The sequence below is a fragment of the Anolis carolinensis genome, unplaced genomic scaffold (genome assembly GCF_035594765.1).
Source record: "Anolis carolinensis isolate JA03-04 unplaced genomic scaffold, rAnoCar3.1.pri scaffold_9, whole genome shotgun sequence".
In the NCBI taxonomy this organism is placed as follows: Eukaryota; Metazoa; Chordata; class Lepidosauria; order Squamata; family Dactyloidae; genus Anolis; species Anolis carolinensis.
The window spans coordinates 27,948,693-27,965,856 of NW_026943820.1; the positions used below are offsets into that span (position 1 = coordinate 27,948,693).

The 17,164-nt window shown below is 38.6% G+C and overlaps 1 protein-coding gene across 1 annotated transcript in view; it reads left to right on the plus strand.

Annotated features, from left to right (window-relative positions):
• Positions 1 to 17,164, plus strand: part of LOC103282342 (cyclic nucleotide-gated cation channel beta-1) — a 29,378-nt gene that overhangs the window by 11,784 nt on the left and 430 nt on the right. The window contains exons 5-13 of the mRNA XM_062961936.1: positions 680 to 734; positions 1,252 to 1,387; positions 2,129 to 2,171; positions 2,294 to 2,372; positions 5,831 to 5,915; positions 8,571 to 8,595; positions 12,493 to 12,649; positions 14,905 to 14,980; positions 16,620 to 16,650. Of these exons, the coding sequence (XP_062818006.1) occupies positions 680 to 734; positions 1,252 to 1,387; positions 2,129 to 2,171; positions 2,294 to 2,372; positions 5,831 to 5,915; positions 8,571 to 8,595; positions 12,493 to 12,649; positions 14,905 to 14,980; positions 16,620 to 16,650 (687 nt within the window). The remainder of the gene's footprint in view (positions 1 to 679; positions 735 to 1,251; positions 1,388 to 2,128; positions 2,172 to 2,293; positions 2,373 to 5,830; positions 5,916 to 8,570; positions 8,596 to 12,492; positions 12,650 to 14,904; positions 14,981 to 16,619; positions 16,651 to 17,164) is intronic.

Consider the following 17,164-nt stretch of genomic DNA (forward strand, 5'->3'; position numbering starts at 1 on the left):
CTACTGATGCAGCAAATGATAATAATCTGCTCCAAAATTTATAATAATATATGTGGTTAGATATGCTTGTCTAGATCTGCCTCCCTTGACACAACAATATGAATTGTGTTGTTGTTATTATTATTATTATTATTATTATTATTATTATTATTATTATTATTTCTATTATTATCATTACTGATTATTGTAATTACTATTATTATTATCATATTTATTATTTTTATCATTATAATTTATTACAGTAGACTCTCACTTATCCAACGTTCTGGATTATCCAACGCATTTTTGTAGTCAATGTCTTCAATGCATTGTTTAATAGGCTTTTCCTTAATCCCTCCTTATTAGCCAAGATATTCGCTTATCCAAGCTTCTGCCGGCCCGTTTAGCTTGGATAAGTGAGACTCTACTGTATATATAATATATATATTATAATATATATAATAAGTGAGACTCTACTGTATTATCATTACTATTATTATCACCATTGTTGTTATTATTTTATTATGACACAGCAAACAAGATAGATTTCGTATCACAAAATCACAAGTCGAACACTTCCCAAGTGTCTAGGACTGTGTGATGTATTATTATTATTATTATTATTATTATTATTATTATTATTATTATTATTACATTGCGTGGTTCTTCATAGATTTAATGTTTTTTGTGTCCGTTCCAGGGAAGAAGCAAGAAGACTCCAATGATTCCCATGATTCTGGATCAACACCAAGAAGGTATTTTCCTCGCTAATTTTACACTTTTTTGGGATCACCTTATTTTGAGCTCCTTTTAGGAGGAAAGTAGGAAGCGTAATAGAGATCAAGGGCTATATCTATTTTCCTGAACTGCGGAAGGGGGTTGGACTGGATGGCCCTTCGAGGTCTCTCCCAACTCTATAGAGGTGTTTAAACAGAAGTTGGGTGGACATCTGCTGGGAGGGATTGAGTGGTGTATTGGACTAGATGACCCTTGGGGGGTTCTCTTCCAATTCTAGAATTCTTTTTGACTATCGCCCTATTTCTCCATGAAGTGACTAATGTCTATGAGGCTGGATGGCCATCTGTTGGGAGGGATCGGATTGTGTATTGGACTGGATGACCCTTGGGAATGTCTTATCCCTCTAGGATCATTTTGAAGTGGCTGGATGGCCATCTGTTAGGATGGATCGGAGTGTGTCTCCCTGCATACAGAAGGGGGCTGGACTGGATGGCCTTTGGGGGTCCCTCCCAGTGATCTGCTTCCTCTTTGCAGCCCCGGCCGGGCCGTGGTGGCCTGGATCTCGGAGGGCCTGGGGAGGGTCATCCCGCAACCGGCCAGACCAGACAGCCCCCCCGCCCTGCCCGCCGTGGCCAAGAGTTTCGAGGCCAGCATGGACATCCCCGACGTGGTCAGTTTTATTATTATTATTATTATTATTATTATTATTATTAATACCCCATTTAATTCCACAATGTAAATCATCCATAGGATGATCCTGCCTATTATTATTATTATTATTATTATTATTATTATTATTTGTATCCCATTTTATTTTACAGTGTAGATGCACCCTATCTATTATTAATAATATTATTATAAATATTATTAATATCACCCTAGATAAGATGGTTCATAGGATGATCCTGCCATGTATTATTATTATTATTAGTAGTAGTAGTAGTAGTAGTATGCTACAGTGAAGATGCACCCTGTCATCTATTATTATTATTATTATTATTATTATTATTATTATTATTATTTGTATCCCATTTTATTCTACAGTGTAGATGCACCCTATCTATTATTAATAATATTATTATAAATATTATTAATATCACCCTAGATAAGATGGTTCATAGGATGATCCTGCCATGTATTATTATTATTATTATTAGTAGTAGTAGTAGTATGCTACAGTGAAGATGCACCCTGTCATCTATTATTATTATTATTATTATTATTATTATTATTATTATTATTATTATCATTATTATTTGCATTCCATTATATTCAACAGCGTAGAGGCACCCTAGACATGATGGTCCATAGGGTGATCCTGTCTGTTGTTGTTGTTGTTGTTATTGTTCTGTCCTTTTCATGCTCAACCATGTGGTTTAATTCTATGGCTTTCGATCCTTATATTTTGCAGACCGAAGTCCAGGAAGTGAACGATGAAGACGAGTTCGGATTCGGTAAGAGTTTGGCCCTCTCCCTATGAGGTTTGAGTATTTATTTCTCAAGGCATGCCAAGACCTCTTCCTCCTTTGGGATGTATGACTGACCACTCATTAACTTCTTGTCATTTCCTTTCCAGAGGTGACCGACCTGGACAACGAAGATGAAGAAGAAAACAACCTGCAGTCCGTCTCCGATCAGCATCCATTGGGACAAATGTAAATAGACCCCCCCCCCCAAATCTCACAGTATTTCCCAGAAATAACCCAGAAATCGATATTATGGGTGATGATCCCTTTCTTTAGCGGCTGGAGATATGTGCATTTTTCCATACATGATTGTTGTTCCCAGGTTATAAATGTCATTGTTTCCTAATTGGTTCTGAAGGGACCATAAGCCAGAAAATAGTAAACTTTTGCCTATGTGGCTTTGCCTCTGCATATGGCCCTCCCTTCCTGTGAGCTGGTGCCTTTCTCCAGGAAGTTCCAAGGAGAGAAGAAAGCTCAGAGTAAACAAGTTAGGTCATTGGTATCTTTTATGCCAAAGTAGATGTGGAAGGTGAGGAAGACCCTCAGCCATTGGTCAAGTTTAGATAAGCCAAGGTATATATTCTTTGTTTGCTGCGACATGCTTTTATGCCAAAGTAGATGTGGAAGGTGAGGAAGACCCTCTGCCATTGGTCAAGTTTAGATAAGCCAAGGTATATATTCTTTGTTTGCTGCGACATGCTTTTATGCCAAAGTAGATGTGGAAGGTGAGGAAGACCCTCTGCCATTGGTCAAGTTTAGATAAGCCAAGGTATATATTCTTTGTTTGCTGCGACATGCTTTTATGCCAAAGTAGATGTGGAAGGTGAGGAAGACCCTCAGCCATTGGTCAAGTTTAGATAAGCCAAGGTATATATTCTTTGTTTGCTGCGACATGCTTTTATGCCAAAATAGATGTGGAAGGTGAGGAAGACCCTCAGCCATTGGTCAAGTTTAGATAAGCCAAGGTATATATTCTTTGTTTGCTGCGACATGCTTTTATGCCAAAATAGATGTGGAAGGTGAGGAAGACCCTCAGCCATTGGTCAAGTTTAGATAAGCCAAGGTATATGTTCTTTGTTTGCTGCGACATGCTTTTGCGATGGCCATTTGCATGGTACGGACCCATGGAAGTGGGTGTGTACGGCTGTTCTGCCTTATCATCTATCATAAAAACATGGGAAAAGTTTATTAAACAGCAATGGCTTTCATGTCTTGAGCTTGACGTTTCAATAAAGAGATAAAAGTGGGATCATCATCATAATTGTATTATTATTGACACAACAACATAGTATGACACAGCGAACAAGATAGATATGCTGGATTTCGTGTCACAAAATCACAAATCCAGGTCTTCTCCTTGTCAGCTTTTCCTTCAATTTTGTCAAGGAACTGCCCATGCAATGCTTTGTTGTGCCAGCTGTCGGCTCTAGTTTGTAGTGCGGTTTTCTTGTACTGGTTTTTTGTTTGCTGTGCTTTGAGGAGTTTCTCATTTTTGACTTCAATCAAAGCAGGTACTTCACTTTTCTTTACATATTCTGCCAGGGCATGTTCTTCTTCTTTGACTGCTTGTTTTACTTGTAAGAGTAAAGTATTATTATACTTGTAAGAGTAGTTAGTATTATTATTATTAATATATTATATTATATAATAATAATGTTAGTTATAGTGAACGCAGTATCACCATAATAATTGTAATGATATGAATTATTATATTAGAACTAGCTGTGCCCGGCCACGCGTTGCTGTGGCAAAGTGGTGGTGGTATTGGTTAAAAATTGTTGTGTAATTTTTATTTGACGTTATTTGTATTTTTTAATTAATTTTATTGTAAGTTATCTTTTTATTTATTATATTTTATTATTTTCTTGTATTATTTTTAGTTATTTTCTGTTATTATAGTATTTTATTGTAATAATTATTTTTATTGGGTTGCTAGGAGACCAAGTTGGAGGAGCTTAGCCTTCTAACTGGCAGCAATTGGAGAAAAGCAATTATTCCTCTCTCTCTAATTAGGACTTTATTTTTCTTTTCTTTTTGTTGTATCAACCTAGAGGCGTGGATGATGGGTTGTGTTGTCAAATTTCGAGGTTGGGGGGCCTGTAGTTTTGTTGTTTTGTGGGTCGCCGTGATGCCATCACTCTTTTATATATACCCTGTTTCCTCGAAAATAAGACAATGTCTTATATTAATTTTTGCTCCCACAGATGCGCTAGGTGTTATTTTCAGGGGATGTCTTATTTTTCCATAAAGACGAATTCACATTTATGGCTGAATTTTTAAAAATGAAAATTTATTATCTACTGTACAGTAGTTGTCATCACAAAATAGCATAACCAAACTGGGAATCCTTTCAAGTATTTCTATATTATATTGTATTGCTGTACTGTTTTAAAATTACTGTTTTAAATTTCTGTTTGTATGCAAATTTATGTTGTTGTTGGGCTTGTCTGTGTGTAAGCTGCCCTGAGGTGGGATACAAGAATAAAGTTTTATTATTATTATTATTATTATTATTATTATTTCTTGTTACTACCTTTATTTCCATGTACAACAATCTATGGCATGTACATTTACCGATCCTGCATGCTTCCAAACAAAAACTTTACTAGGTCTTACTTTCGAGGAAGGCCTTATATTTAGCAATTCAGCAAAACCTCTACTAGGTCTTATTTTCTGGGGATGTCTTATTTTTTCAGGGAAACAGGGTATAGATCAGGGGTCCCCAAACTTTTTAAGCAGAGGGCCGGTCCACAATCATTCAGACGGTTGAGGGGCCAAATTATCATTTGGAAAAAAAAATACAAACAAATTCCTATGCACACTGCACATGTCTTATTTGTAGTGCAACAACAACAAGAACGAAAGAATATAATATTTAAACATGAAAACAATTGTAACCAACATAAACCTATTAGGATTTCAATGGAAAGTGTGGGCCTGCTACTGGCCAATGAGATAGTCAGGTTAATTAGGATTGTTGTTGTTGTTGTTGTTGTTGTGTGCCTTCAAGTCATGTCAGACCTTGGCCGAGCCTAAGTCTAAAATTAATTATTTATTTACTGCATTTATTTACTACATTTATATCCCACCCTTCTCACCCCGAAGGGGACTCAGAGCAGCTATATGTACATACAATATATTATATTATTAGCATAACACAATATTAGCATTATATATTACTATATTGAACTTTACCACTATACTATTATATAATATGTAATATATACCATATAATTAATATTATTATATGGTATTACTATTAGTATTATATTGTATAACATAAGATTATTATCAATATTATATGTATATACAATATATTATATTATTAAAACTGGTATAAAAATATTATATTATAAAACTGAGGGCAGGGGCCAGGTAAATGACCTTGGAGGGCCGCATCCGGCCCCCGGGCCTTAGTTTGGGGACCCCTGGTATAGATGATTATAATATTAAAATTGAATAGATTTAATCACTCGAAAGCAAAGATGATCATCCACCTAACTGGAAAAATGGGAAGCATTTTGAGATGATCACTTGCAGCAAAGTGTCCTGTCCCTTAAGACCCATTGTGTGGAGTGGTTTTCTGGCCTTTCCATCTGCAAATATAGTCTAGTAATGCGTTATTCCTTCTCGTTTCTCTCTGCCAGCGGAGGGAAGAAGGTGTTGACATGGCTGGCGCAAGGCTTTGAGAAAATGATGCCGCATCCAGGCTACGTGAAGTACTATGCAGAGGTAAGTGGCGGAAACACCCTCTTAAAACAGCCACAAACACATAGGAGAACCCTATAGCAACATGACCCTTGAGTATGTTGGATGAAAAGGTGTATTAATATTATTAATAGACTAGCTGTGCCCGGCCACGCGTTGCTGTGGCGAAGTCTGGTGGTATGGGAAATAAAGTATTGAGGAACTGGTGGTAGTTAAGGTAAAGGGTAAAGGTGTAGAGTCCAGATAATCCAGTTAAAGCAGATAATATATAAGATTATATGGGTTATATAGCTCTGTGGAAGGGCCTTGAGTCTACACTACCGTCTAATCCAGTTAAAATATGATAATCTGTATTTTATAGGCAGTGTGGAAGAGGCCTAAGTGAGGCCTAACTCTGCCTGTCCCCTGGGTGAGTGGGTTGCTAGGAGACCAAGTGGGCGGAGCTTAGCCTTCTAACTGGCAGCAATTGGATAAAAACAATTATTCCTCTCCCTCTAATTAGGACTTTATTTTTCTTTTCTTTTTGTTGTATCAACCTAGAGGCATGGATGATGGGTTGTGTTGTCAATTTTTGAGGTTGTGGGGTGTTTACTTTTGTTGTTTTGGCGGTCGCCAGGATTCCATCACTCTTTTATATATATAGATTATTATATCCATCAATATTAATAATACCATGTTATTATTGTTATTAATATTTTGTTTATTATTTTATTATTATGTTTATTGATACCCTGCTTTTTCTCGCCACCAAAGAGAACTCTATAGCAACTCACACCAGTATACATCTTTCCAAATACCGTATATACTCGAGTATAAGCCAACCCGAATATAAGCCAAGGCACCTGATTTGAGCACAAAAAAACTGAGATAACTTATTGAGTATAAGCCGAAGGTGGGAAATGAAGCAGCTACTGGTCAATTCCAAAATAAAAATAGATACAGTAGAGTCTCACTTATCCAACATAAACGGGCCGGCAGAACGTTGGATAAACGAATATGTTGGATAATTAGGAGAGATTAAGGAGAAGCCTATTAAACACCAAATTAGGTTATGATTTTACAAATTAAGCACCAAAACATCATGAAGTACAACAAATTTGACAGAAAAAGTAGTTCAATACGCAGTAATGTTATGTTGTAATTACTGATCCAAGATATTCGCTTATCCAAGGTTCTGCTGGCCCATTTAGCTTGGATAAGTGAGACTCTATTGTACCAATAAAATTACATTAATCAAGGCATCTGTAGGTTAAATAATGTATATATATGGATACAGGTATACAGGTACATGGATCTATATGTATATAGGATTTGCAAAGACCTGCAAACATATGAGGGGAAAATTAATATATAAAATTAATGTATATAGATAGATAGATACAGATATATAAGTACATAGGGACTGCAAATGCATGCAGGGGTTAATGCTTATATATCTGTATATATATATATCTTGAGACACTTGGAGAGTTAACAAATATTTCAGGGGAAATGCTTTTATAAGATTAATGGATATATATTTTTCTTCTTCCTGACTTGCAAGGGCTTCTCTCCCTTTTCAAAACATTCCCTTGGTTAAAAGCAAGGGAGGCTTTGGAAAACACACTGATAAGGGAGGGTAAGAGAGAAATCTATATATATAAAAGAGTGATGGCATCATGGCAACCAACAAAACAACAAAACTACAGGCTCCCCAACCTTGAAATTTGACAACACAACCCATCATCCACGCCTCAAGGTTGATACAACAAAAAGAAAAGAAAAAGTCCTAATTAGAGGGAGAGGAATAATCATTTTTATCCAATTGCTGCCAGTTAGAGGACTAATCTCTGCCCACTTGGTCTCCTAGCAACCAACTCAGCCGAGGGGACAGGCAGATTTAGGCCTCACTTAGGCTTCTTCCACAGATTATCTAATTTGCACTGGATTGTATGGCAGTGTAGACTCAAGGCCCTTCCACACAGCTATATAACCCATTTATATTCTTATATTATCTGCTTGGCACTGGATTATCTTGACTCCACACTGCCATATAATCCACTTCAGTGTGCAGTCGGACACAACTGGACTTAATGTCTGGGGAAAACCTTTACCCTTTACCTTCACTACCACCAATTCCTCAATACTTTATTTCCCATACCACCAGACTTCGCCACAGCAACGCGTGGCCGGGCACAGCTAGTATATCCTATAAGACATACAACAACCCTATATATATATTTCTTCTTCCTGACTTGCAAGGGCTTCTCTCCCTTTTCAAAACATTCCTTTGGTTAAGAGCAAGGGAGGATTTGGAAAACACACTGATAAGGGAGGGTAAGAGAGAAATATATACTATATTGCAAGAAATGGCCTTCAGGTTCTGTTGCCCGACCTTGACCCCATTATAAGCCCAGGGAGGCTTTTTCAACTCAAAAAACAAGGGCTAAAAAACTCGGCTTATCTTCGGGTATATAAGTATATGTGGCTTGTAACTTCCGCCTGCAAATGGCTCTTCCGGGTGCATCTGCACTAGGGAATGAATGCAGTTTGGCCCTGCTTTAACGGCCATGGGTCGCAGCAGCAAATGAGGCATCAAACCGCATTAATTCATCAGTGTAGCTGCACCCTGTGTAAATGCTGGTCAGGATGGGAGCGAGGCTTCCAGTTCTCATTGCATTTTTCTCCTTTCTGTTGCAGGACGGGGATTCGGACTCAGAGGCAGGTGAGTGCATCCTCTCCAAAGTAGACCTTTTCTTTGGAGAGCCTTTTGCAAACTCCTCAAGCAGTGATGCTTTTGCAAAAGCACGAGCAAGGGGAGTTACGCAGAGACCATTGCATTTGCTTCTGGCATTTAATATTATTATTATTATTATTATTATTATTATTATTATTATTATTATTATCATCAACACAACGACGTTGTATGGCACAGCAAACAAGATAGATATGCTGGCTTTCGTATCACAAATTCACAATTCAAACACTTCCCAAGTGTCTAGGACTGTGTGATGTATTTTCTGATGATGTGTGCAGATCCCAGTCGGGTGGCCTTTTGCAGTTGGCAGATGGTGATTTTGTCAATGTCTATTGTTTCCAAATGCCGGCTGAGATCTTTTGGCACAGCACCCAGTGTGCCCATCACCACCGGGACCACCTGCACTGGTTCTGCCAGAGTCTTTGAAGTTCAGTCTTGAGGTCCTGATAGCGGCTGAGTTTTTCCTGTTGTTTTTCATCTATGCGACTGTCACCTGGGATGGCAACATCAATGATCCAAACCTTGTTCTTTTCCACCACTGTGATGTCTGGTGTGTTGTGTTCCAGAACTTTGTCAGTCTGGATTCGGAAGTCCCACAGTATCTTTGCGTGCTCATTTTCCAAGACTTTTGCAGGTTTGTGATCCCACCAGTTCTTTGCTGCTGGGAGGTGGGACTTGAGGCATAAGTTCCAATGAATCATTTGGGCCACATAGTTGTGCCTCTGTTTGTAGTCTGTCTGTGCAATTTTCTTACAGCAGCTGAGGATATGATCAATGGTTTCGTCGGTTTCCTTGCACAGTCTGCATTATTATTATTATTATTATTATTATTATTATTATTATTATTTACAGTTTATTTATTTATTTACAGTGTTTATATTCCGCCCTTCTTTCTCACCCCGAAGGGGACTCAGGGCGGATCACATTACACATATAGGCAAACATTCAATGCCTTAACATAGGACAGAGGCAGAGACAAACGCAGGCTCCAAGCTGGCCTCGAACTCATGACCTCTTGGTCAGAGTGATTTGTTGCAGCTGGTTGCTCAACAGCCTGCACCACAGCCCGGCCCATCAGTGTAGCTGCACCCTGTATTATTATTATTATTATTATTATTATTATTATTATTATTATTTCCCATTATTTGTTCTCGATTGAGACACTTGGTGGTTTCAACCTTATAACAAATGCAGTTTAGGATCTATGTGGCTTTGGAAGATTGTACATCAAACGAAACAGGAAACTGTAGGAATTAAATTTAAATTAGAACCGGAAATGTACTTATTAAGTTTTACGAACTCAAATTTTTAAAAAAAATTAAGATAGAATATTTTTCTACATAAGCACAGCGGCAAGATTAACATTAGCAAAGATCTGGAAAGGGAAAAGACTCCCAACTCCCGAGGAATGGATAATAAGATATTGGACATACAGTAGAGTCTCGCTTATCCAACGTTCTGGATTATCCAACGCATTTTTGTAGTCAATGTTTTCAATACATCGTGATATTTTGGTGCTAAATTTGTAAATTCAGTAATTACTACGTAGCATTACTGCCTATTGAACTACTTTTACTGTCAAAATTGTTGTTAAACATGATGTTTTGGTGCTTCATTTGTAAAATCATAACCTAATTTGATGTTTAATAGGCTTTTCCTTAATCCCTCCTTATTATCCAACATATTCGCTTATCCAACATTCTGCCGGCCCGTTTATGTTGGATAAGTGAGACTCTACTGTATTATTATTATTATTACTTCCCATTATTTGTTCTCAATTGAGACACTTGGTGGTTTCAACCTTATAACAAATGCAGTTTAGGATCTATGTAGCTTTGGAAGATTGTACATCAAACGACACAGGAAACTGTAGGAATTAAATTTAAATTAGAACCGGAAATGTACTTATTAAGTTTTACGATCTCAATTTTTTAAAAAAAATGAAGATAGAATATTTTTCTACATAAGCACAGCGGCAAGATTAACATTAGGAAAGATCTTGAAAGGGAAAAGATTCCCAACTCCCGAGGAATGGATAATAAGGATATTGGATATAGTTCAAATTGACAAACTAACACAAAAAATAAGAGAGGGAAAAAATCATACAGATTGGAGAAATCTGACAAACTTTCTGATAAAAAGAAGAATGGACTTCATGATAGACCTGTCTATCATATAAAATGGACCAAATGAAAAGAGACAAAGGGAAAACACAAATACATAGTCAACGAAAGGAAGAACTCCGAAGCCAAGATGGGAAGTCAAATTGCACCTTTCTTCTTCTTCTTTTTCTTCCTTTTTTCTTAAAAAAAATCATTTATTCTCTCCTCTTTTTTCTGTTTTTGCCCCTATCAATTTCTATGATTTCTCTCTTTTCTGACACTTCCACACTTTCCTATCGATGTACAGTAGAGTCTCACTTATCCAAGACTAGCTTATCCAACGTTCTGGATTATCCAACGCATTTTTGTAGTCGATGTTTTCAATACATCGTGATATTTTGGTGCTAAATTCGTAAATACAGTAATTACTACATAGCATTACTGTGTATTGAACTACGTTTTCTGTCAAATTTGTTGTCTAACATGACGTTTCGGTGCTTAATTTGTAAAAGCATAACCTAATTTGATGTTTAATAGGCTTTTCCTTAATCTCTCTTTATTATCCAACATATTCACTTATCCAATGTTCTGCCGGCCCGTTTATGTTGGATAAGTGAGACTCTACTGTATGTATTGGAACTAAGTTGTACTCACTGCCATGAACTGCAAAGAGAGGCGGGTAACAAATAACAAGTATTAATGAAGAAATAATAATAATAATAATAATAATAATCCAAAATGCAGACTGTGCAAGGAAACCGACGAAACCATTGATCATATCCTCAGCTGCTGTAAGAAAATCGCACAGACAGACTACAAACAGAGGCACAACTATGTGGCCCAAATGATTCATTGGAATTTATGCCTCAAGTACCACCTCCCAGCAGCAAAGAACTGGTGGGATCACAAACCTGCAAAAGTATTGGAAAATGAGCACGCAAAGATACTGTGGGACTTCCGAATCCAGACTGACAAAGTTCTGGAACACAACACACCAGACATCACAGTGGTGGAAAAGAAAAAGGTTTGGATCATTGATGTTGCCATCCCAGGTGACAGTCGCATAGATGAAAAACAACAGGAAAGACTCAGCCGCTCCCAGGACCTCAAGATTGAACTTCAAAGACTCTGGCAGAAACCAATACAGGTGGTCCCGGTGGTGATGGGCACACTGGGTGCCGTGCCAAAAGATCTCAGCCGGCATTTGGAAACAATAGACATTGACAAAATCACCATCTGCCAACTGCAAAAGGCCACCCGACTGGGATCTGCACACATCATCAGAAAATACATCACACAGTCCTAGACACTTGGGAAGTGTTCGACTTGTGGTTTTGCGAAACGAAATCCAGCATATCTATCTTGTTTGCTGTGCCATACAACGTCGTTGTGTAATTATAATATAATTATAATAATAATAATAATAATTATTATTATTATTATTATTGACACAAAGACATAGTATGACACAGCAAACGAGACATATATGCTGGATTTCGTATCACAGAATCACAAGTCAAACACTTCCCAAGTTGTTGTTGAACTCTAGAAACTTCATTTGGAAGTGTGATGAATTGATTGACACTTGAGGTAGCTGTGTGCTATGGCAGGATGATGTCCTTCCCACAAAGACAAAGTTTATGCAGTTTAGTAAACTTTCCCCATGTTTTGGTGATAGAACCAATTAGGAAATGGCATTGATAACCCAGGAACAAAACCCGAGTTGCATACTGTTCTTAATTAATCTTATTTCATTGCGCAGAGGTGGCCGAGGAGCCCCAGGCCCCGTTGCCAGAGGGGGGTCCCTGTCCGGCCGGCTCTCCCGGCCCCTCGGGAGCCAAACTCCGGGCCTCCACCGGGAGCCAAACCAGCCTCAGCGTCTCCCTCTTTCCCAGGAGCCTCGGGGGCGATGGGCTCAGGTATCCATCTATATTGCAATCTCCTCCTCCTTAAACAGATCGGTAGATAGACTCGCTGTGCCCGGCCACGTATTGCTGTGGCTTATGGGAATCCTTGGTTGGCCAGGTGGAATAGCAGTGAATAGCCTTGCAGCCTCAAAGCCTGGCCGTTTTCTGGAGTAGCTGGAGTGGCACCCTCAAACAAAGAGCCGCTTTGAAGCCTGGCTACTTCCTTTCTTGGGGAATCCTTGTTTAGTCAGCTTGAATTGCACTGAATAGCCTTGCAGCTTCAAAGCCTGGCCGTTTTCCGGAGTAGCTGGAGTGGCACCCTCAAACAAAGAGCCGCTTTGAAGCCTGGCTACTTCCTTTCCTGGGGAATCCTTGGTTGGCCAGGTGGAATAGCAGTGAATAGCCTTGCAGCCTCAAAGCCTGGCCGTTTTCTGGAGTAGCTGGAGTGGCACCCTCAAACAAAGAGCCGCTTTGAAGCCTGGCTACTTCCTTTCTTGGGGAATCCTTGTTTGGTCAGCTTGAATTGCACTGAATAGCCTTGCAGCCTCAAAGCCTGGCCGTTTTCCGGAGTAGCTGGAGTGGCACCCTCAAACAAAGAGCCGCTTTGAAGCCTGGCTACTTCCTTTCTTGGGGAATCCTTGTTTGGTCAGCTTGAATTGCACTGAATAGCCTTGCAGCTTCAAAGCCTGGCTGCTTTCTACACAGGGCATTCTTGCTAGGCCAGGTTGAATGGGACGGAGTAGCCTCATGGCTTCACAGCCTGGCTGCTAGGGGAAATCTTGGTTGGCCGGGTTGAACAGCACTGAATAGCCTTGCTGCTTGCAAGCCTGGCCGCTTTCTACCATGCTGAATCCTTGGTTGGCCAGTTTGAATAGCAATGAATAGTCTCAGTGTGGCAGGTATGAATGCTGCAATTAGCCACCTTGATTAGCATTTAATGGCCTTGCAGCTTCAAAACCTGGCTGCTTCCTGCCTGGGGGAATCCTTTGCTGAGAGGTGTTAGCTGGCCTTGATTGTTTCCTTTCTGGAATTCCCAATTTCCCTGTTTTCAGAGTGTTGCTCTTTATTTACTGTCCTGATTATATTGTTCTGTATTATTATCCCACATGAATTATTACATATTATATTTATAATCTTATATTATCTGCTTAGAACTGGATGATATGAGACGCCTTCTACACAGCTGTATATGGATTATACAGCAGTGTGGACTCAAGATAATCCAGTTCAAAGCAGTTACTGTGGATTAAGTGCCTTGGCATTCTGGGTAACACAGCTGTGTGGAAGGGCCTTAAGTCTACACTGCCATATAATCCAGTCCAAATCAGATAATCTGTATTTTATAGGCAGTGTGGAAGAGGCCTCAGTGAAGAGGCCCTAGGCACCATTCTGGCTGAGTGGGTTGCTAGGAGACAAGTGCGCGGGGCCTACCCTTCTAACTGGCAGCAAGGGGAAAAACAGCTTTTCCTGGTCCTCTAATTTGGACTTTATTTTTCTAGGAATTTTTGTTTGAAAGACATATTTTGGATGACTATGTCTTTTGTGGCCAAATTTGGTGTGATTTGGTTCAGTGGTTTTGTTGTTTACTCCATAGTAAAACACACATTGCATTTTTATATATATAGATATATACACACACACACACACACATACTTAACAAGCTTGGGGACAGCAACAGCCAGGCTTTGAAGCTACAGGGCTTTTCAGTGCTGATCAACAGCCTCCAACAGACAAGAGTTCTTTCTCCCACCCTGGACCTTCCACAGATATATAAATCCCACTTGCCTGGTTTCCAATAAACCTCACAACCTCTGAGGATGCCTCATGTGGGTGAAACGTCAGGAGAGAATGCTTCCGGAACATGGCCATACAGCCTGGAAAACTCAGAGCAACCCAATGTGTTTTTAGTCACTCGACGAAATTATGGACCAGTCCTTAAATATTCTACCTATATATTTCTGCGAAAGGCTTCCAATTTTTTTTTAACCACAGCATTGTTTTATTTCTAAGGAGACAAGTCAATTTATCAAATTCTGCAAAGTTTAGCAGTTTGGTTACAGATGGAATAATGTCTGACATTAAACTATTCGGGCAGCTGTTATAGCAATTTAAAAGAATTATTATTATTATTATTATTATTATTATTATTATTATTATTGACATTATTTGCCAGTGATCAGGAAAGGTTTCATTTGTGTATATTTGCATACCCTTAGTGTTACATAGACATAGGATTAATTCAGTTTTTATTTCATTTATATTTTCAGTTTGTTTGAATGGCTCTCTCAGGAACTGGAGAAAGTGATGCCGCACCCAGTTTCTAAAACGGATGAAAATGGACAGGTGAGGGACAGAAAAAAGGGAAATATGAATATGTATATATATACATATTCTATACTATACTATCTATATATATAAAATGATAAAGTTGTTTGCGCAGTGACTATAACAACAAAACTAAACATCCCAGAAATACGAAATTTGGCAACACAATGCAAAAGGCTTGCCTCCAGGTTACAACAACACAACCACACCACAAAACCACAATCCAGACCCACAAAACTCACAACAACACATCATGCGATAACAACACAACTAAATGCCCCAGAAATACAAAATTTGGCAACACAATGCAAAAGCCTTGCCTCCCAGTTGTAACAACACAACCACACCACAAAACCACACAGGACCCACAAAACTCACAACAACGCATCGTGACTATAACAACACAACTAAACGCCCCAGAAATACGAAACTTCGCAACACAATGCAAAAGCCTTCCCTCCAGGTTGTAACAACACAACCACACCACAAAACCACAATCCAGACCCATAAAACTCACAACAATGCATCGTGACTATAACAACACAACTAAACGCCCCAGAAATACGAAACTTGGCACACAACTAAACGCCCCAGAAATATAAAACTTGACAACACAACGCAAAAGCCTTGCCTCCCGGTTGTAACAACACAACCACACCACAAAACCACAATCCAGACCCACAAAACTCACAACAACGCATCATGCGATAACAACACAACTAAACGCCCCAGAAATACAAAACTTGGCAACACAACGCAAAAGCCTTGCCTCCCAGTTGTAACAACACAACCACACCATAAAACCACACTGGACCCACAAAACTTACAACAACGCATCATGACTATAACAATACAACTAAACGCCCCAGAAATACAAAACTTAGCACACAACTAAATGTCCCAGAAATACAAAACTTGGCAACACAACACAAAAGCCTTGCCTCTCAGTTGTAACAACACAACCATACCACAAAACCACAATCCGGACCCACAAAACTCACAACAACGCATTGTGACGATAACAAATACAACATTTGACAACACAACTCATCCACCTCCCCAATCCCTACATTCACACTTGGCCTCCAAAAAAACAATTACAATAATAACAATGACAACAACAACAACAATAAGAATCAACACCATCACAGGCAAGAAACAGCCAGGCACTGAGGCTGAGAGGCCAGTCAGTGCTAAACTGGGCCTCCAAAAAACAATACAGTAGCATCTAACTTATCCAACCTTCATAATCACTACAACAACAATAATAATAAACACCTACACAGGCAAAACAAAAAAAAGACTATTGTACCACAATAAAAATATAAACCGCACTCAGCAGATTCAGACATTACAATTAACAACAAACCAAAGACAACAGGGATCTCAAGCAATTATCAATCAACACAAAAATTGAAGAAGGTAACAGACTTCAAATACTACTACTAATGTGAGTATAAAGAAGGTGGAGGTCACAGCATAAATACAACCTAATGTAGACTGACCAACACCACCAGACTCAGACACAGAAACGCGTGGCCGGGCACAGCTAGTACTTTATATACTATCTATCTATTTCTCTATCTATTTCTCTTTCTATCTATCTCTCTGTCTCTCTATTTCTCTATCTATCTAATATTTTCTTTCTTTCTGTCAGATATCGGGTGCTGTGGAGCTGGGTCAAGCAAGTAAGTCACACATTATGGCTCTGTGATGCTCTTTCTTAAGGCACTATCATATTTGTTTCAAGACATTGGCTGTAATAGACATTTCATTATTACAGTAGAGTCTCACTTATCCAACATAAACGGGCCGGCAGAATGTTGGATAAGTGAATATGTTGGATAATAAGGAGAGATTAAGAAAAGGCCTATTAAACATCAAAATAGGTTATGATTTTACAAATGAAGCACCAAAACATCATGTTATACAACAAATTTGACAGAAAAAGTAGTTCATATCACATTAATGCTATGTAGTAATTACTGTATTTACGAATTTAGCACCAAAATATCACGATGTATTGAAAACATTGATTACAAAAATGCGTTGGATAATCCAGAATGTTGGATAAGCGAGTGTTGGATAAGTGAGACTCTACTGTATTATTATTATTATTATTATTATTATTATTATTATTATGCCATTATTGGTTTGAAAGTTGGGGTGCTAATGGGAGACATGGGTTCAAATTTTCCTCTT